Source organism: Stenella coeruleoalba (genome assembly GCF_951394435.1).
Source record: "Stenella coeruleoalba genome assembly, chromosome: 1".
Classification (NCBI taxonomy): Eukaryota; Metazoa; Chordata; class Mammalia; order Artiodactyla; family Delphinidae; genus Stenella; species Stenella coeruleoalba.
This window is the reverse complement of record NC_137169.1, coordinates 186,770,210-186,792,847: the sequence shown is the minus strand read 5'-3', so window position 1 is coordinate 186,792,847 and position 22,638 is coordinate 186,770,210. Positions and strand designations below refer to the sequence as shown.

The following is a 22,638-nucleotide window of genomic DNA, read 5'->3' as shown; positions in this document are numbered from 1 at the left end:
TGTGGTTATTTTGGTAATTGCCCCCCATGAATTGTAAATTTGAAGAAAAGAACTAACTTGCATAGCCGTGTAGGTCCTTCAGCGTCTAAAACAAATAGCTCAAAGTAAATACTCACTTTTCACTGAATTTAAAAATTGAAAGATCGTAGGATGTGTTAGTGTGCCACACTGGTGTTCATTAAAAAAAAAAAAAAGATCCCGGGAAGATGAGGAAAGGTTCAGATAGTAGTGTATATACTTGAGTGATTCTGGGGTTAATGACACTTTAGAATTAAAATGTTCCATTCCTTAGACAAGTATCTTTCTATCGTATTGCTGCCTTTGCTTATTACTCTTCTTGATCAGTAACAGCAACTACCGCTTGTAGTCCTGTACCAGATGCTTTGATTACATGTTCTCGGAGAACGTGTAAGGTACAGGTGAAAACTCAGATACCTACAGGGTCCTGGTAGGTAATCAATGAGTGAATGAAGTAAACCTGGTGTGACAAGAAGGCAGGGTAGAGGGTTGCAAACTGGAAAGGGCCTGTCCCGTCTACAGTTCCCCTTTCTCTGCTTCCTTTGCAACAAAACTCCTCAAAAGAGATGTCTTTATTCTGTCTTTACTTCTTCTCTTCCATTTCCTCTTAAACTTACAACTAATTAGGCTTTCATTCCACAAAGGCTATTCATGAAAATCCCTAATCATCTCCACGTTGCCAAGTACCCTGGATAATTCTCAGACCTCACCTTACCTGACCCAACAGCATTTGACACAATTGATCCCTACGTCCTGGAATGCTTTCATCACCTGGTTTTCTTCCCACTGCTCCTTTTCAGTCTCCTTTGATGACTTTCTCCCCTTTGGCAGACCCCTAAGTACTAGAGAGGGGTCTAGTACTATCTATTGTCACTATTCTACCTATTGTCACTCTCTTGTTGAGGCCCTCAAGTCCCATGGCTTTAAATGTTACCTGTATCCTGATGTCTCCTACATTTTAACCTCCAGCCCAACCTCCTCCCTAAATTCCACATCCATATCTACCACTTACAGACATTTCATATTTAAAACATCCAAAACAGACTTCGAATTTCCACTGTCTCCCATAAATCTGTTCAGTCCCACCCTTTTCCTTACCCTTCAACTGCGTAAGCCAAAAATAAATAACAAAAAACAAAAACAAAGAACACAGTGGTTCTTGATCCCTCTCTACCTGTCCAATCTATCAGGAAATTCTTTAAAATATAACCAGAATCCAACCACCTACCTCCACATCTGTCACCTTGCTCCATGTGACATGCCACCACCATCTCTCCCTTTAATACCTGCACTAACCTCCTAACTGATCTCCCAGTCCAACTTTTCCCACAAGTACCCCTACCCTGCCTGGTCTATTATTAACACAGCAGTCAGAATGAAACTAATAAAAACAGATCATGTCACTCCTCTGCACAGAACCCTCCACGACCTCCTATCTCATTCAGAATGAATTTCAAAGTCCTAGGTATCCTAAAAGGCCTTATGTGACCTGGGCCCTGGCTATATCTGACCTAATCTCCAGCTATTTCCATGAAACACATCTCTGCCCCAGCATCACTGGCCTCACCTCCTCACTGTTCCTTGAACATAGCAAATATGCTCTCACCTCAGAGTTTTTGCATGTATTGTTCCCTTACTTGCTGGAACACTCTTTCCCCTAGACATTTGCTTGGATTTCTCCCTCACTTCCTTCTGATCGCTCCTCAAACCAGATATTATAAGGACTTTCTATATGCTATATTTAATAACATTCAACACCTCTACTCCACACACAATCCTGGTCTTTTTCTATATCCTTCCCCTGCTGTATTTTCTTCAGAGCAATTACTAATAGACATCAGAGTTATAGGTCTATTTATTTACTATCTGACATGCCCCCCATCAGAAAAGCTATAAGCTCCATGTGTCAGGACTTTGCGTTTTTCACAGTAGCTTCTCAATAAATAGTTTGGAATGACTGAAATTCAGAAACATTTTATTTAACATATGTAGAATTTATATGGACACAGACACTCCAAAAGATTAAGAAACAAGCCCTTGCAAGTTGGCAAGTGGCAAAGTGATGATTCAAATCCAGGTCATACTGATTCCGAAGTCCTGAACTTTTTCTATCACCTTTCTTTCAGACGTAAAAAGCTATGCTAGAGGGGAGACCTTCAAGATGGCAGAGGAGTAAGACGTGGAGATCACCGTCCTACCCACAAATACATTAGAAATACATCTACATGTGGAACATGGGGTTTGCTTTCTGCATCTAATTTGTTTCTGATTTTCTGCTTATCTTAGTTTAGTATTTACAGTTTATTACCATTGGTAGATTTGTTTATTGATTTGGTTGCTCTCTTCCTGTGTTTTTTTTTAATATATAGATATATATACATTTTTCCTTTTTCTCTTTTTGTGAGTGTACATGTATATGCTTCTTTGTGTGATTATGTCTGTATAGTTTTGCATTTACCATTTGTCCTAGGGTTCTGTCTGTCCTTTTTTTTTAGTATAGTTTTTAGTGCTTGTTATCATTGGTGGATCTCTTTTTTGCTTTGGGTGCTCTGCTCTTTCTTTTTTTTTTTCTTTGCGGTACGCAGGCCTCTCACTGCTGTGGCCTCTCCCGTTGCGGAGCACAGGCCCCGGACACGCAGGCTCAGCAGCCATGGTTCACAGGCCCAGGCGCTCCGCAGCAAGTGGGATCTTCCCAGCTCGGGGCACGAACCCATGTCCCCTGCATCGGCAGACGGACTCTCAACCACTGCGCCACCAGGGAAGCCCTTTTTGCTTTCTATTTAAATTACTTAATTTTTTAAATTCTTACTAATTATTTTTATTTTTCATAATTATTTCTTATTTTAATAACTTTTATTTTATTATTATTTTTCTTTCTTTCTTTCTGTTTTTCTCCCTTTTCTTCTGAGCCATGTGGCTGACAGGGTCTTAATGCTCCAGCCAGGTGTCAGGCCTGTGCCTCTGAGGTGGGAAAGCCAAGTTCAGGACATTGATCCACCAGAGACCTGCCGGCTCCACATAATATCAAATGGCAAAAGCTCTCCCAGAGACCTCCATCTCAACGCTAAGACCCAGCACCACTCAACGACCAGCAAGCTACAGGGCTGGATACCCTATGCCAAACAACTAGCAAGACAGGAACACAACAGAGAACACAACCCATTAGCAGAGAGGCTGGCTAAAATCATAATAAGGTCACAAACACCCGAAAACACACCACCGGATGTGGTCCTGCCTACTAGAGAGACAAAATCCAGCCTCATACACCGGAACACAGGCACTAGTCCCCTCCACCAGGAAACCTACACAACCCACTAAACTAACCCCAGCCAATGGGGAAAGACACCCAAAACAACAAGAACTACAAACCTGCAGCCTGAGAAAAGGAGACCCCCAAACATAGTAAGATAAGCAAAATGAGAAGACACAGAAACACACAGCAGATGAAGGAGCAAAGTAAAAACCCAGCAGACCAAACAAATAGGAAATAGGCAGTCTACCAGAAAAAGAATTCAGACTAATGATAAAAAAAGATGATCCAAAACTTGGAAATAGAATGGGGAAAATACAATAAACGTTTAACAAGGACCTAGAAGAACTAAAGAGCAAACAAACAATGATGAACAACACAATAAATGAAATTAAAAATTCTGTAGAAGGAAGCAATAGCAGAATAACTGAGGCAGAGGAACGGATAAGTGACCTAGAAGATAAAATATGGGAAATAACTGCCACAGAGCAGAATAAAGAAAAAAGAATGAAAAGAATTGAGCACAGTCTTAGAGACCTCTGGGACAACATTAAACGCACCAACACTCGAATTATAGGAGGCCCAGAAGAAGAAGAGAAAAAGAAAGGGACTGGGAAAATATTTGAAGAGATTACAGTTGAAAACTTCCCTAATACGGGAAAGGAAATGGTTAATCAAGTTCAGGAAGCGCAGAGAGTCCCAACAGGATTAATTCAAGGATAAACACGCCAAGACACATATTAATCAAACTATCAAAAATTAAGTACAAAGAAAAAATATTAACAGCAGCAAGGGAAAAACAACAAATAACATACAAGGGAATCTCCATAAGGTTAACAGCTGATCTTTCAGCAGAAACTCTGCAAGCCAGATTGGAGGGGCAGGACATATTTAAAGTGATGAAATGGAAAAACCTACAACCAAGATTGCTCTACCCAGCAAGGATCTCATCCAGATTTGACGGCGAAATAAAAACCTTTAGAGACAAGCAAAAGCTAAGAGAATTCAGCACCAACAAACCAGCTTTACAACAAATGCTAAAGGAACTTCCCTAGGCAGGAAACACAAGAGAAGGAAAAGACCTACAATAACAAACCCAAAACAATTAAGAAAATGGTAATAGGAAACAATTAAGAAAATGGTAATAATTAAGAAAATGGTAATTAAGAAAATTAAGAAACAATTAAGAAAATGGTAATAGGAATATACATTTAAGAAAATGGTAATTTTCTTAATGGTAATAGGAATATACATATTACCAAAACAATTAAGAAAATGGTAATAGGAATATTACCAAAACAATTAAGAAAATGGTAATAGGAATATACATATCAATAACTACCTTAAATGTAAATGGACTAAATGCTCCCGAAAGACAAAGACTGGCTGACTGGGTACAAAAACAAGACCCATATATATGTTGTCTACAAGAGACCCACTTCAGACCTAGGGACACATACAGACTGAAAGGGAGGGGATGGAAAAAGATATTCCATGGAAATGGAAATCAAAAGAAAGCTGGAGTAGCAATTCTCATATCAGACAAAATACACTTTAAAATGAAGAGTAAGACTATTACAAGAGAAAAAGAAGCAAACTACATAATGATCAAGGGATCAATCCAAGAAGAAGATATAACAATTGTAAATATTTATGCGCCCAACATAGGAGCACCTCAATACGTAAGGCAAATACTGACAGCCATAAAAGGGGAAATCGACAGTAACACAATCATACTAGGGGACTTTAACACCCCATTTTCACCAATGGACAGATCATCCAAAATGAAAATAAATATGGAAACACAAGCATTAAATGACACATTAAACAAGATGGACTTAATTGATACTGATAGGACATTTCATCCAAAAACAACAGAATACACTTTCTTCTCAAGTGCTCATGGAACATTCTCCAGGATAGATCACATCTTGGGTCACAAATCAAGCCTTGGTAAATTTAAGAAAATTCAAATTGTATCAAGTATCTTTTCTGATCACAATGCTATGAGACTAGATATCAATTACAGGAAAACATCTGTAAAAAATACAAACACATGGAAGTTAAACAACACACTACTTAATAACCAAGAGATCACTGAAGAAATCAAAGAGGAAATCAAAAAATACCTAGAGGGCTTCCCTGGTGGTGCAGTGGTTGAGAGTCCACCTGCCGACGCAGGGGACACGGGTTCGTGCCCCGGTCCGGGAAGATCCCACATGCCGCAGAGTGGCTAGGCCCGTGAGCCATGGCTGCTGAGCCTGCGCTCCGCAACGGGAGAGGCCACAAAGGTGAGAGGCTCGTGTACCACAAAAAAAAAAAAAAAAAAAAAAAAAAACCTAGAAACAAATGACAATGAAAACACAATGACCCAAAACCTATGGGATGCAGCAAATGCAGTTCTAAGACGGAAGTTTATAACAATATAATCCTACCTCAAGAAACAAGAAACATCTCAAATAAACAACCTCACTTTACACCTAAAGCAATTAGAGAAAGAAGAACAAAAAAACCCAAAGACAACAGAAGGAAATAAATCATAAAGGTCACATCAGAAATAAATGAAAAAGAAATGAAGGAAACAATAGCAAAGATCAATAAAACTAAAAGCTGGTTCTTTGAGAAGATAAACAGAATTGATAAACCATTAGCCAGACTCATCAAGAAAAAAAGGGAGAAGAAACAAATCAATAGAATTAGAAATGAAAAAGGAGAAGTAACAACTGACACTGCAGAAATACAAAGGATCATGAGAGATTACTACAAGCAAATCTATGCCAATAAAATGGAAAACCTGGAAGAAATAGAATTCTTAGAAAAGCACAACCTTCTGAGACTGACCCAGAAAGAAATAGAAAATATAAACAAAACAATCACGAGCACTGAAATTGAGACTGTGATTAAAAATCTTCCAACAAACTAAAGCCCAGGACCAGATGGCTTCACAGGCGAATTCTATCAAACATTTAGAGAACTAAAACCTATTCTTCTCAAACACTTGCAAAATATAGCAGAGGGAGGAACACTCCCAAACTCACTCTACGAGGCCACCATCTCCCTGATACCAAAACCAGACAAAATGTCTCAAACAAAGAAAACGACAGGCCAATATCACTGATGAACATAGATGCAAAAATCCTCCCCAAAACACTAGCAAACAGAATCCAACAGCACATTAAAAGGATCATACACCATGATCAACTGGGGTTTATACCAGGATGCAAGGGTTCTTCAGTATACGCAAATCAATCGATGTGATAAATCATACTAACAAATTGAAGGAGAAAAAAAATATCATCTCAAGAGATGCAGATAAAGCTTCCAACAAAATTCAACACCCATTTATGATAAAAGCCCTCCAGAAAGGAGGCATAGAGGGAACCTACCTCAACATAATAAAGGCCATAGATAACAAACACACAGCCAACATTGTTCTCAATTGTGAAAAACTGAAAGCATTTCCACTAAGATCAGGAACAAGACAAGGTTGCCCACTCTCACCACTATTATTCCACATAGTTTTGGAAGTTTTAGCCACAGCAATCAGAGAAGAAAAATAAGTAAAAGTAATCTAAATTGGAAAAGAAGAAGTAAAGCTGTCACTGTTTGCAGATGACATGATACTATACACAGAGAATCCTAAAGATGCCACCAGAAAACTGCTAGAGCTAATCAATGAATTTGGTAAAGTAGCAGGACACAAAATTAATGCACAGAAATGTCTTGAATTCCTATACACTGATGATGAAAAAATCTAAAAATCTAAAAGAGAAATTAAGGAAACACTCCCGTTTACCATTGCAACAAAAAGAATAAAATACCTAGGAATAAACCTACCTAAGGAGACAAAAGACCTTTATGCAGAAAACTATAAGACACTCATGAAAGAAATCAAAGATGATATCAACAAATGGAGAGATATACCAGGCTTGTGCAAGTTTCCTGATGGGAGGGACTGGTGGTGGGTAAAGCTGACTGTTTCTCTGGTGGGCAGAGCTCAGTAAAACTTTAATCCACTTAACTGCTGATGGGTGGGGCTGGGTTCCCTCCCTGTCGGTTGTTCGGCCTGAGGCAACCCAACACTGGAGCCTACCTGGGCTCTTCGGTGGGGGTAATGGCAGACTCTGGGAGGGCTCATGCCAAGGAGTACTTCTCAGAACTTCTGCTGCCAGTGTCCTTGTCCCCATGGTGAGCCACAAAACCACCACCCCCCGCCTCTGCAGGAGACCCTCCAACACTAGCAGGTAGGTCTGGTTCAGTCTCCCCTGGGGTCACTGCTCCTTCCCCTGGGTCCCAACGTGCTCACTACTGTGTGTATGCCCTCCAAGAGTGGAGTCTCTGTTTCCCCCAGTCCTGTCAAAGTCCTGCCATCAAATCCCACTAAACTTCAAAGTCTGATTCTCTAGGAATTCCTCCTCCCATTGCCAGAGCCCCAGGTTGGGAAGCCTGACATGGGGCTCAGAACCTTCACTCCAGTGGGTGGACTTCTGTGGTATAAGTGTTCTCTAGTCTGTGAGTCACCCACGCAGCAGTTATTGGATTTGATTTTACTGTGATTGCGCCTCTCCTACTGTCTCACTGTGGCTTCTCCTTTGTCTTTGGATGTGGGGTATCTTTTTTGGTGAGTTCCAGTTCTCAATGATTGTCCAGCAGCTAGTTGTGATTCTGGTGTTCTCACAAGATGGAGTGAGAGCACGTCCTACTCCACCATCTTGGTTCAGGACCTGTTTTGGTTCTTTCACTTGAGTTTATTTTTTTAAGTTTCAATGAAAAACTTTGCTAGGATTTTGACTGGAATTGCACTGAACTTATAGATCAACTTGGAAAGAATTGACATCTTTATGATACTGAATCTTCCCATACATGAACATGTATATATGTTCATTTATTTCTTTTCTTACTGCCTAAAATAAAATTTATAGTTTTCTTGAAAAAGATCTCCCACATCTTTTGTTAGGTTCATCTTAGGTGTCATATAGTTTTTCACCATTGAATGGAAATCTTTTAACTCTGTATAAAATAGATAATTAATGAGAACCTAGTATAGCACAGGGAACTCTACTCAATGCTCTGTGGTGACCTAAGTGGGAAGGAAATCCAAAACATAGGGGATATATGTATACATATAGCTGATTCACTTTGCTTTACAGTAGAAACGAACACAACATTTTACAGCAACTATACTCCAATAAAAAGTAGAAAAAAATGGGAATCTTTTAAAATTTTATTTTCTAATTGGTTATTTCACATATATCAAGAATACTAATGATTTTTATATATTGATATATGCAGTATAACATATAGATTTGGGAAGCACCATGAAAATGAAACAATAATATCAATATATAACATCTATTAAATACCATATTCCAGGCACTATGCCAAGCACTTAAATAATTTCACTTAATCCTTAGAAGATCACTATGATGTACTTACAACTATTACCTCATATTACAGACCAGGAGACTGAGAGCAATAATAGTAGTAGACAAGGGAACAAAGCCTGTACAACACCAACACTACCAAAGGATAGGTGAAGGGAAAAAATGCCAGTTAATAAGACATAAGGGCCGGAGGGGGAAAATGGCAGAAGCGTAAGACGCAGAGATCACTTTCCTCCCCACAGATACATCAGAAATACATCTACACGTGGAACAACTCCTACAACACACCTACTGAACGCTGGTAGAAGACCTCAGACCTCCCAAAAGGCAAGAAACTCCCCCATGTACCTGGGTAGGGCAAAAGAAAAAAGAATAAACAGAGACAAAAGAATCGGGACGGGACCTGCACCAGTGGGAGGGAGCCGTGAAGGAGGAAATGTGTCCACACACTAGAAGCCCCTTAGCGGGCAGAGACTGCGGGTGGCAGAGGGGGGCAGCTTCAGAGCCGCGGAGGAGAGCGCAGCAACAGGGGTGCAGAGGGCAAAGCGGAGAGATTTCCGCACAAAGGATCGGTGCCAACCAGCACTCACCAGCCCGAGAGGCTTGTCTGCTCACCCGCCGGGGTGGGCGGGGCTGGGAGCTGAGGCTCGGCTTCAGTTGGAGCGCAGGAAGAGGACTGCTGGCGTGAACACAGCCTGAAGGGGTTACTGCACCACGGCTAGCCGGGAGTGAGTCCCGGAAAAAGTCTGCACCTGCCGAAGAGGCAAGAGACTTTTTCTTCCCTCTTTGTTTCCTGGTGCAGGAGGAGAGGGGATTAAGGGTGCCGCTTAAAGAAGCTCCAGAGACAGACACGAGCCACGGCTAAAAGCGCGGACTCCAGAGACGGGCATGAGACGCTAAGGCTGCTGCTGCCGCCACCAAGAAGCCTGTGTGCGAGCACAGGTCACTATCCCCACCTCCCTTACGGGGAGCCTGTGCAGCCAGCCACTGCCAGGGTCCTGGGATCCAGGGACAACTTCCCCGGGAGAACGCACGTGGGACCTCAGGCTGGTGCAACGTCATGCTGGCCTCTGCCACCGCAGGCTCGCCCCGCACTCCATACCCCTCCCTCCCCCCGGCCTGACTGAACCAGAGTCCCCGAATCAGCGGCTCCTTTAACCCCGTCCTAAGCAGATGCCCTCCGGTGACCTACACGCAGAGGCAGGTCCAAATCCAAAGCTGAACCCGGGAGCTGTGCGAACAAAGAAGAGAAAAGGAAATCTCTCCCAGCAGACTCAGAAGCAGCAGATTAAATCTCCACAATCAACTTGATGTACCCTGCATCTGTGGAATACCTGAATAGAAAACGAATCATCACAAATTGAGGAGGTGGACTTTGAGAGCAAGATTTATGATTTTTTCCCCTTTTCCTCTTTCTGTGAGGGTGTATGTGTATGCTTCTGTGTGAGATTTTGTCTGTATAGCTTTGCTTCCACCATTTGTCCTAGGGTTCAATCCGTCCGTATTTTTTTTTCTTACTTTTTAAAAAAATTTTTTCTTAATAATTATTGTTTTATTTTAATAACTTTATTTTATTTTACCTTATGTTATTTTATTTTCCTTTATCCTTTTTCTTTCTTTCTACTTTTTCTCCCTTTTATTCTGAGCCATGTGGATGAAAGGCTCTTGGTGCTGCAGCCAGGAGTCAGTGCTGTGCCTCTGAGGTGGGAGAGCCAACTTCAAGACACTGGTCCACAAGAGACCTCCCAGCTCCATGTAATATCAAGTGGTGAAAATGTCCCAGAGACCTCCATCTCAACACCAACACCCAGCTTCACTCAACGACCAGCAAACTACAGTGCTGGACACCCTATGCCAAACAACTAGCAAGACAGGAACACAACCCCACCCATTAGCAGAGAGGCTGCCTAAAATCACAGTAAGTCCACAGACACCCCATAACACATCACCAGACGTGGACCTGCCCAGCAGAAAGGCAAGATCCAGCCTCATCCACCAGAACACAGGCACTAGACCCCTCCACCAGGAAGCCTGCACAACCCACTGAACCAACCTTAGCCACTGGGGACAGACACCAAAAACAACGGGAACTACGAACATGCAGCCTGCAAACAGGAGACCCCAAACACAGTAAGATAAGCAAAATGAGAAGACAGAAAAACACATAGCAGATGAAGGAGCAAGATAAAAACCCACCAGACCTAACAAATGAAGAGGAAATAGGCAGTCTACCTGAAAAAGAATTCAGAATAATGATAGTGAAGATGATCCAAAATCTTGGAAATAGAATAGACAAAATGCAAGAAACATTTAACAAGGAACTGAAACAACTGAAGATGAAACAAGCAACGATGAAGAAAACAATAAATGAAATTAAAAATACTCTAGAAGGGATCAATAGCAGAATAACTGAGGCAGAAGAACGGATAAGTAACCTGGAAGATAAAGTAGTGGAAATAACTACTGCAGAGCAGAATAAAGAAAAAAGAATGAAATGAATTGAGGACAGTCTCAGAGACCTCTGAGACAACATTAAATACACCAACATTAAAATTATAGGGGTCCCAGAAGAAGAAGAAAAACAGAAAGGGTCTGAGAAAATATTTGAAGAGATTATAGTAAAAAACGTCCCTAAAATGGGAAAGGAAGCCATCAATCAAGTCCAGGAAGCACAGAGAGTCCCAGACAGGATAAATCCAAGGAGAAACTTGCCAAGACACATACTAACCAAACTATCAAAAATTAAATACAAAGAAAAAATATTAAAAGCAGCAAGGGAAAAGCAACAAATAACATACAAGGGAATGTGCATAAGGTTAAAAGCTGATCTTTCAGCAGAAACTCTGCAAGCCAGAAGGGAGTGGCAGGACATATTTAAAGTGATGAAAGGGGAAAACGTACAACCAAGATTACTCTACCCAGCAAGGATCTCATTCAGATTTGATGGAGAAATTAAAACCTTTACAGACAAACAAAAGCTGAAAGAGTACAGCACCACCAAACCAGTTTTACAACAAATGCTAAAGAATCTTCTCTAGGCAAGAAACACAAGAGAAGGAAAAGATCTATAATAAAAAACCCAAAACAATTAAAGTGGGAATAGGAACATACATATCGATAATTACCTTAAATGTAAATGGATTAAATGTTCCCACCAAAAGACACAGACTGGCTGAATGGATACAAAAACAAGATCCATATATATGCTGTCTACATGAGACCCACTTCAGACCTAGAGACACATACAGACTGAAAGTGAGGGGATGGAAAAAGATATTCCATGTGAATGAAAACCAAAAGAAAGCTGGAGTAGCAATTCTCATGTCAGAAAAAATAGACTTTAAAACACAGACTATTAGAAGAGACAAAGAAGGACACTACATAATGATCAAGGGATCGATCCAAGAAGAAGATATAACAATTGTAAATATTTATGCACCCAACATAGGAGCACCTCAATACATAAGGCAAATACTAACAGACATAAAAGGGGAAATCAACAGTAACACATTCATAGTAGGGGACATTAACACCCCACTTTCACCAATGGAAAGATCATCCAAAATGAAAATAAATAAGGAAACACAAGCTTTAAATGATACATTAAACAACATGGACTTAATTGATACTTATAGGACATTCCATCCAAAAACAACAGAATACACATTTTTCTCTAGTGCTCATGGAAAATTCTCCAGGATAGATCATATCTTGGGTCACAAATCAAGCCTAGGTAGATTTAATAAAATTGAAATTGTATCAAGTACCCTTTCCGACCAAAATGCTATGAGACTAGATATCAATTACAGGAAAACTTCTGCAAAAAATACAAACACATGGAGGCTAAACAATACACTACTTAATAACTAAGTGATCACTGAAGAAATCAAAGAGGAAATCAAAAAATACCTAGAAACAAATGACAATGGAGACACGACAACCCAAAACCTATGGGATGCAGCAAAAGCAGTTCTAAGAGGGAAGTTTATAGCAATACAATCCTACCTTAAGAAACATTAAACATCTCGAATATACAACCTAACCTTGCACCTAAAGCAATAGAGAAACAAGAACAAAAAACCCCCAAAGTTAGAAGAAGGAAAGAAATCACAAAGATCAGATCAGAAATAAATGAAAATGAAGGAAATGATAGCAAAGATCAATAAAACTAAAAGCTGGTTCTTTGAGAAGATAAACAAAATTGATAAACCATTAGCCAGACCCATCAAGAAAAAAAGGGAGAAGACTCAAATCAATAAAATTAGAAATGAAAAAGGAGAAGTAATAACTGACACTGCAGAAATACAAAAGATCATGAGAGATTACTACAAGCAAATCTATGCCAATAAAATGGACAACCTGGAAGAAATGGACAACTTCTTAGAAATGCACAACGTGCCAAGACTGAATCAGGAAGAAATAGAAAATATGAACAGACCAATCACAAGCACTGAAATTGAAACTGTGATTAAAAATCTTCCAACAAACAAAAGCCCAGGACCAGATGGCTTCACAGGCGAATTCTTTCAAACATTTAGAGAAGAGCTAACACCTAACCTTCTCAAACTCTTCCAAAATATAGCAGAGGGAGGAACACTCCCAAACTCATTCTATGAGGCCACCATCACCCTGATACAAAAACAGACAAGGATGTCACAAACAAATAAAACTACAGGCCAGTATCACTGATGAACATAGATGCAAAAATTCTCCCCAAAATACTAGCAAACATAATCCAACAGCACATTAAAAGGATCATACACCATGATCAATTGGGGTTTATTCCAGGAATGCAAGGATTCTTCAATATACACAAATCAATCAATGTGATACACCATTATTAACAAATTGAAGGGGAAAAACCATATGGTCATCTCAGTAGATGCAGAGAAAGCTTTCGACAAAATTCAACACCCATTTATGATAAAAACTCTCCAGAAAGTAGGCATAGAGGGAACCTTCCTCAACATAATAAAGGCCATATATGACAAGCCCATAGCCAACATCATCCTCAATGGTGAAAAACTGAAAGCATTTCCACTAAGATCAGGAACAAGACAAGGTTGCCCACTCTCACCACTCTTATTCAACATAGTTTTGGAAGTTTTAGCCACAGCAATCAGAGAAGAAAAGGAAATAAAAGGAATCCAAATCGGAAAAAAAGAAGTAAAGCTGTCACTGTTTGCAGATGACATGATCCTATACATAGAGAATCCTAAAGATGCTACCAGAAAACTACTAGAGCTAATCAATGAATTTGGTAAAGTAGCAGGATACAAAATTAATGCACAGAAATCTCTGGCATTCCTATACACTAAAGATGAAAAATCTGAAAGTGAACTCAAGAAAACACTCCCATTTACCATTGCAACAAAAAGAATAAAATATCTAGGAATAAACCTACATAAGGAGACAAAAGACCTGTATGCATAAAATTATAAGACACTGATGAAAGAAATTAAAGATGATACAAATAGATGGAGAGATATACCATGTTTTTGGATTGGAAGAATCAACATTGTGAAAATGACTATACTACCCAAAGCAATCTACAGATTCAATGCAATCTCTATCAAACTACCACTGGCATTTTTCACAGAACTAGAACAAAGAATTTCACAATTTGTATGGAAACACAAAAGACCCCGGATAGCCAAAGCAATCTTGAGAATGAAAAACGGAGCTGGAGGAATCAGGCTCCCTGACTTCAGACTATACTACAAACCTACAGTAATCAAGACGGTATGGTAGTGGCATAAAAACAGAAAGACAGATCAATGGAACAGGATAGAAAGCCCAGAGATAAACCCACACACATATGGTCACCTTATCTTTGATAAAGGAGGCAGGAATGTACAGTGGAGAAAGGACAGCCTCTTCAATAAGTGGTGCTGGGAAAACTGGACAGGTACATGTAAAAGTATGAGATTAGATCACTCCCTAACACCATACACAAAAATAAGCTCAAAATGGATTAAAGTCCTATATGTAAGGCCAGAAACTATCAAACTCTTAGAGGAAAACATAGGCAGAACACTCTATGACATAAATCACAGCAAGATCCTTTTTGACCCACCTCCTAGAGAAACCATAAATAAGATGAAAAGACAACCCTCAGAATGGGAGAAAATATTTGCAAATGAATCAACTGACAAAGGATTAATCTCCAAAATTTACAAGCACCTCATGCAGCTCAATATCAAAAAAACAAACAACCCAATCCAAAAATGGGCAGAAGACCTAAATAGACATTTCTCCAAAGAAGATATACAGACTGCCAACAAACACATGAAAGAATGTTCAACATCATTAATCATTAGAGAAATGCAGATCAAAACTACAATGAGATATCAACTCACACCAGTCAGAATAGCCATCGTCAAAAAATCTAGAAACAATAAATGCTGGAGAGGTTGTGGAGAAAAGGGAACACTCTTGCACGGCTGGTGGGAATGTGAATTGGTACAGCCACTATGGAGAACGGTATGGAGGTTCCTTAAAAAACTGCAAATAGAACTACCATATGACCCAGCAATCCCACTACTGGGCATATACCCTGAGAAAACCAAAATTCAAAAAGAGTCATGTACCAAAATGTTCATTGCAGCTCTATTTACAATAGCCCGGAGATGGAAACAACCTAAGTGCCCATCATCGGATGAATGGATAAAGAAGACGTGGCAGATATATACAATGGAATATTACTCAGCCATAAAAAGAAATGAAATTGAGCTATTTGTAATGAGGTGGATGGACCTAGAGTCTGTCATACAGAGCGAAGTAAGTCAGAAAGAGAAAGACAAATACCATATGCTAACACATATATATGGAATTTAAGAAAAAAAAATGTCATGAAGAACCTAGGGGTAAGACAGCAATAAAGACACAGACCTACTAGAGAATGGACTTGAGGATATGGGGAGGGGGAAGGGTAAGCTGTGACAAAGTGAGAGAGTGGCATGGACATATATACACTACCAAACGTAAAATAGATAGCTAGTGGGAAGCAGCAGCGTAGCACAGGGAGATCAGCTCAGTGCTTTGTGACCACCTAGAGGGGTGGGATAGGGAGGGTGGGAGGGAGGGAGATGCAAGAGGGAAGAGATATGGGAATATATGTATATGTATAATTGATTCACTTTGTTATAAAGCAGAAACTAATACACCATTGTAAAGCAATTACATTCCAATAAAGATGTAAAATAAAAATAATAAAAATAAAAAAATAAGACATAGATTGTGATCTGCTAAATATAAAACAAAAAAGGATAGTGAGATATCACAGAATTAAAATATTGTGGAATATTTCAAAAAGGAGAAAGTGTGCAAACCTGTTAAATGTTGCAGTAAAGCACAGTAGATATAGTAAAATAAGAAATGATAATTTTTTCTTGGATTTTTTAATTAAGAGGACATAGGTTATCTTAGTCAAAATGATTTCAGTGGAATGAAAGGATGAAGCCAAATTGTAATGACTGCTCTCAATGTAGTCAAAGGCAACTGCAAACAGTGAGTATAGTCTAGGCTTTGGTGAAATCTGGGAAAGAAGGAAAAAAAAGATTACACAGTAACTAATAGGAATTCAAGGTCAAAAAGAGGTGATTTGGGACTGCTTGTATAGTGTTTTTCAATCTTTTGTCAATATGGTCCTTGCTTCCTCATGTATGCTACATGTTCCAGCTGCAGTATTTCTCCTTGATAGCTGGTCAGCTAACATAACGTCCACAATACTCACTCTTCCCAAGACAAACATCAAGAATATGTATAACCTAACGGGTTCATACAAATAATGGGGTATTTCTGAGATGAACGTCAGAAATAGCTGAGAAAATTTAAGTGCACAAAATAGAAACAAATATGCTTAAGACACTTCTTTGAAGGAAGGATTATGGTAGCTAAAGTTGTAGAAGGTTCTCCACTACAAAAAAAACGGCGGGAAAGGTCATTCTGCAAACTGTATCTGCAGGTAGGAATTTTTCTACCAAGCTTAGCACATGCATTACGTATGTGCATGCATCAAAACACACAAATATATATACTTAAGATGAGTCTAGCTTTACCATGTTAATGTATAAAACTTCCCTTGCATTTCTAAATCCACTTATTTTCAGCATCAAAGTATTATTGAAATAAATGTACAACCTATATCACTATCCGATAAAGATACGGTATAGCTGGACTTAGAGTCAAGGTTCATGTTATGGTAAAAGGCAAAGAACATCTGTAAGGTAAAGCATCTCGAGAAAAATACCAAAGTGATATGCTGACACTTTTCCCATTTTATTTATATTATATCCAAAGTTTTTCTTAAAAAAAAAAGACTTTGAAAAAATATTTTTTACTAACGGGAAGTAGCTAGGGAGCTTAATGACCAATTTATTGGATGAATGAATTCTCCTGATAAGTATTTACTGAGCATTTATTATGTAGCAGGCAGATTCTAATAATCAAAACAAAACAGAAAAAAAACCCCTGCCCTCATGGAACTCCTTGGTGGAATCGTCTAATGTATAAATACATACAGAGCCTAAGTTATCTAAAATCTGACAGGTACATTTGTGCTCAAATTTATTAAATGAACTGGTGAAAATCAAGAACAGAGAAAGGGATGAGGTGAGATGCTCATGGGGGAAATAGGAGGAACGTATCAATGACTTTTCAGTTCAGCCCCCAATAATTTCCTTCATTAATTATTTATGTCATCATTTTTATAATATCTTACAATATCTGATTGGCATTTAACAATTGAAAATAATACTACATTTATAGTAAATGTCTACAAATAAGATCAAAGGTCAGGGACTATAATCACTCTTGCATATACCTTTGACAACCACAACCCTCCTATCATACTTGCTTCACAAAACCACAGCCATGGCTAAAGCAACCCTTCACCTACTCTGCACCTACACTCATGCAACTGAACATGGCTGGAGAACATCCACACTCATAGTTCATGACCATGAACTTCAGGTGAGCCATTCATTCAGTACAGCCATCATACCATATTTCCCTAATCTCTTCCTTTGCCTAGTCTTTCAGATGATTATTTCACATCCTCTCTTTTTTAACCAACCAATACTGTCTCTCTCATCCTCACTTTTAGCTGTTTTTGACCTTGCTTCCTACTTTCCTATTGAGAAAACTGAGGCAATAAGTATCAGCATCAAAACCCACATACTCTGCCTTCCCATTTGCTGCTAAAGACAAGTACCTACGCACCACTGTGCAGTCAATCTGGTCTCTAATTTCCCTTCCCTCTCAATCAATGTCATTGATTCCCTCTAATCAATGACATTGCTACAGTAAGTTTCCCCCTTTTCCCCAATCATTAATTTTGCACATCTGTAATTCTCATCTTAAAAAAAAATTTGACCCTGCTTTTCCTCATAGCTACCACCTCATTTCTCTGCTCACCTCTGCAGCAAAAACTGCCCCAAAAGAGTTGTCTAGATTCACTGTCTAGAATTCCTGTCCTCCAATTTTCTTTTAAATCCACTCCAAGCAGGGCTTTGCCTCCAACTCTCCATCAACATTGATCTTACCAAGTTTACCAATGACCTCTGCATTGCAAAATCTAATTTTCAATTCCCAGTCCCCTTCTTACTTGATACATCTGCTTCATTTGACACTACTGATCGTTCTCTCCTCATAGAATATTTTCTTCACTTGGCTCCAGGACACAACTATCTCTGAATTTTTTCCTTCTACCTCACTAAAGGCTCCTCCTTTACCTCCTTTGCTTCTTTCTCCTCTTTAATCCTTTACCAGGGCATAAAGGTTCCAACTCTGTTCTCTTTCTTTCTCTAGCTACACTCTCCTTGGTAATCTCAACCAGTTTCACATGGTTTCCAGACCTCTCCCCCAAACTCATATATTCAGTTTTTTCTTCAATCTCTCTACTTGGATAACTAACATACATGTTAAGTTTGCAGTGTCCAAAGTGTAACCTCTTATTTTCCATCCATACTGACTCTAGCCATAGCCTTCCTTATTTCAGTTTATTTCAATAAACCAAAGTTTATTTCAATGTTATCCTTTCAGTTGGTCAGTCCAAGAACTTTGGAGTAATCCTAGACATCTCTCTTTTTCTCATACTCTACATTCAATCTGGAAGGAAATTTTCATCATTTGACCTTCAACCACTAAACTATATTTTTAAATACATCTCAGCACTCCATTCATTGCTACTACCCTGGTCCAAGCCATCACCTCTCTGAATTATTTGCAACATCCTCTTAACTGGGCTCCTGTTGCTACTCTTGCCCTCTACAGTCTATTCTCAATGCAGCAGCCAGAGCAATCTTTTTTAAATGGCAAGTCAAGCTTGTCAGTCCTCTGTTCAAATCCCTGCAACAGCTCTCCACTTTCCTCAGAGAAGACGACAAAAGTCTTGTGCTATCGTGGTCTTCAAACCATGTGTATCTCCCTGATTACTTGTGACCTCATCAGCTCATTCTTTGCTGTTAACTAAATAAGCCAGGCAGCAATATGCTATTCTAAAATTAGCAAGACGGTCAGAATACCTGAGACAGAGTGAGTAAGGGAGAGACTGGTTGTAGATGATGTTATAGAAGTTGATAGGGACCAGATCAGGTAGAGCTTTGCATGCTATGATACTTAAGATTTTATAAGAGACAAAAGTTCACTAGAGTTTAATAGCTGAATTGTTAATCTGATTTATTTTTAAAAGATCACTTGGACATAGTTAATTTCACTTGGGAAAGGTAAATTTTTCATAAATTGAGTGTAAGAGAAGAAGGTAAAGAAGAATTAGGAAGCTGTTTGCAATAGTCGATAAAATATAACAGTGATTTAGACCACAGTGATCAAACTCAAGGTCTAATTTGAAAGAAAGACCAAAAGGATTTATTGACAGAGTTGAAAGGAGAAGAAAATATATATATCAACTAGCAGTTGACCCTTGAACAACACAAGTTAGAACAGTTCACTGGTCCACTTATATGCAGATTTTTATCAACAGTAAATACTACAGTACTACATGATCTGTGATTGGATGCCAAGGAAACTTGGATAGGGAGGAAATGTGGCTGCGGAGGGAGTACTATAAATTACAGGCAGATTTTCGACTGCACAGTGGTTTGGAATCCCTAACCCCCACGTTGTTCAAGGGTCAACTGTATCATAAAACTCCAATATTATTCCATTAAAAATATGACCAGACTAAAAACCATCTTAAATTAGCTAAGAAACTTCTCACAATGCTAAGAATTAACTTGCACTTCATTAATTCAACATCAGTATAAACCCAGTGTAATAATACCTTATTTATATGGATTTAAAATAAGGAGTAGGAAAACTTTTTCATAAACACTAGCTATATATAGGAAAAGAAAAGAATGTTAAGCTTGAATATATGCTGTCAAGTCTGAGTCAAAGAAAGAATGTATGAAATGATGTCTTCTTTTTGAATATTCACTTTCCATAAACTGGTATTCTTAGATGAAGAAGTCATACACTGATAAGCCTCAGTAATTTAAGTCTTTGGAACAAAATGGGACAATAAGTATTTCAATTGGAGAAAACTTATCCTGACCATGACCAGGTTACCAGTTCTCAAAGGAGATGTATCACTGAAACACTGTTAATCCTAGGCAAAAGGTCAAAGGTTTTCTCTACTGCTACACCACTGTATAAATCCACCCTAAGTCAGCAGTGACAAAATGCTTTACTCTGACATCAAACATTTAACAAAACCAAAACAGAATTGAAGTAGTTTAAAAACACCTTACTCTGGCAGCACAAGCAAAAGAATCAGGGCCATGAGCTGCATTTCTTATGCCATCTGTTCCAAAGAGGGCTCTAATGCTTCCAGGAGCATCTGTACGTGCCAGTCCAGAGTTGGCAGGTCCAAGAAGTCTTTTCCATTCACATATAGCATCATCTCTTAAAATCTCCATGGCAATTATAGGACCACTGGTGATAAACTGGATCAGCTCACTGTGAAACAGGTGAAAGATTGATTTGCTTCATTTTTCTATCAACCTAGGTACCTCTCTTAACAACAAGGATATATTACAATTTGAGTATTTCAACACACTCATGATCATGATCTCAGAACTACTGGACATAGTGAATTTTACATGGGCAAGACAAAATTTTCATAAATTGAGTGCCTTACAGTGGCCCGAGTGTCTACAAATCACTAGTGTTGTCAATTACTATTAGCAGAAAAATCAATCTTTCATTGAACTAAGACTACTTCATTGACTTAAAATGCATATTTTTGATCTATGCTTTCTACATTGCTCTGAAAGGTACAGAAGAATCTTTTTATTTTCACATGGTTTACCATTGCAGTCAAATGAAATCGCAGTAGAGAAAGTGATGAGTGATGTATTGTAATATATTTGCAGTAAGAATTAATTGTTTTTGTGTAGATCTATTAGAATTCAAAGAATGACAACGAATTTTCAGTCAATAAGCATTGAGTTGGTCTAGTGACATATAAGACATTCCACTAGAAGCTGTAATACTATAAACACATACAAAGACTATAACAAAGAATAATTTCCAAGACAATTGTAGATGCCTATTCTACACAAGGTTTGAGAACATTTTTATAATGCTTGGTTTAAAATAATCTATACCATAATGATTTTCTTATGTAAAAATTTTCTTTAATAAGGCACTATTCTGTACAGGACACCAAATAGCATTTCTATTGCAGCAGCTTGGCTAATCCTTCTTTATTAGAAAAATAAGTATTCCTCCTTTGTCAATAGCAATATGAGGTGCACAATATTCACTTAACTTTAAATACAACCCAAATATTTAGAACATAGTTTGTTTCTAACATATTTGTTGCTATATTTCAAAGAACAAAACGTATATCAAACAACTTAGTTAACATACAAAGGTTCTTTGAACAATGTTTTATATACATTGAGAATGCTAAAATAAGAGTTTAAAACACAACAAATAGATATTCAACATAAAATGTAATTATCTCTCTATTTTTAATCTACTGAAATCTAAAAAGAAAGCTATGCTCCTTATGATTTAAACATTTTATTTGCTTCTGATTAAAGTTTAATATGTTTATTTAATGATAAGAGAATTTTCAACTAATAAAAGGAGAGAAAAAAAACAATTCTTAGAAAAAATGCTCTCTGCAGTTGCAAGATGTTGCTAAGGACTTTTTGACAAATTATTCTCATGTAACAAATTTTTGAATTGTAAAATTATAACTCTTTCATTTTCCACGATATCCTCCATTATATCCCACGACCCCCAATTTCAGTACCTACTTTAAAAAGGGCTTTGACTGATGATCTATATGAAAATCTGTTGCTTCTTTCCTATAATCAAAATGACAATAGTTAAGAATTATGTAAGGAAATTATTTTAACTTACATTAATAAAATAATGAAATTCTCTATGTGATCCGTATGTGAGTTAAGGACTTTTCACCAAATATTCTGCTCAAATCTCCCCTCTTTTCAAATTTTTGGATATCTATGCTAAGATGTAAAATTAAAATGAACAAAAGAGGCAATATTTACTTTATTACTCATGTTCAAATCGACAATCTTCCTTTTCACTAGCATCTTTAACATTCTAAAGCCAAAGTTTAACATATGACCAATAAAAATTATTTGTTCTTTAAAGTTCAAATAAGTTACATCAAAAAATGCAAAGCCATCTTCAAATTCAAAATTTGTTACCTCCTTCTACCGGCTTTAAACCTGAGAGGTTAGCCTAGAATTTTACTTTAATAGTTATAGTTTTCTTCCTTAGATCACCCTAAAAGAAAGACTATATACTTGTGTTTTTAAAAACTGCTTGACAAATTATGCATATCAATGTATTCTTATTGGTTTTTAATGTATTAAAAACGAATCCTTGAACTTACATTCCCCCCAAAAAATGGATAATATGGAGATATTCAGAAATCTGAATTTATTAAGGGCAATCGGGATTTACTTTTAAATTTATAGTCCCACAACTACAGAGACAATGAAA

At 38.1% G+C, this 22,638-nt stretch overlaps 1 protein-coding gene across 3 annotated transcripts in view; it reads right to left on the bottom strand.

The window, feature by feature from the left end:
* Positions 1 to 22,638, bottom strand: part of NME7 (NME/NM23 family member 7) — a 258,876-nt gene that overhangs the window by 181,674 nt on the left and 54,564 nt on the right. For all 3 annotated transcript variants that reach the window (XM_079935494.1, XM_079935492.1, XM_079935493.1), the window contains exons 5-6: positions 21,924 to 21,974; positions 20,406 to 20,613 (exon numbers count right to left, since the gene is read on the bottom strand). In XM_079935494.1, coding sequence (XP_079791620.1) covers positions 20,406 to 20,613; positions 21,924 to 21,974 — 259 coding nt within the window. The remainder of the gene's footprint in view (positions 1 to 20,405; positions 20,614 to 21,923; positions 21,975 to 22,638) is intronic.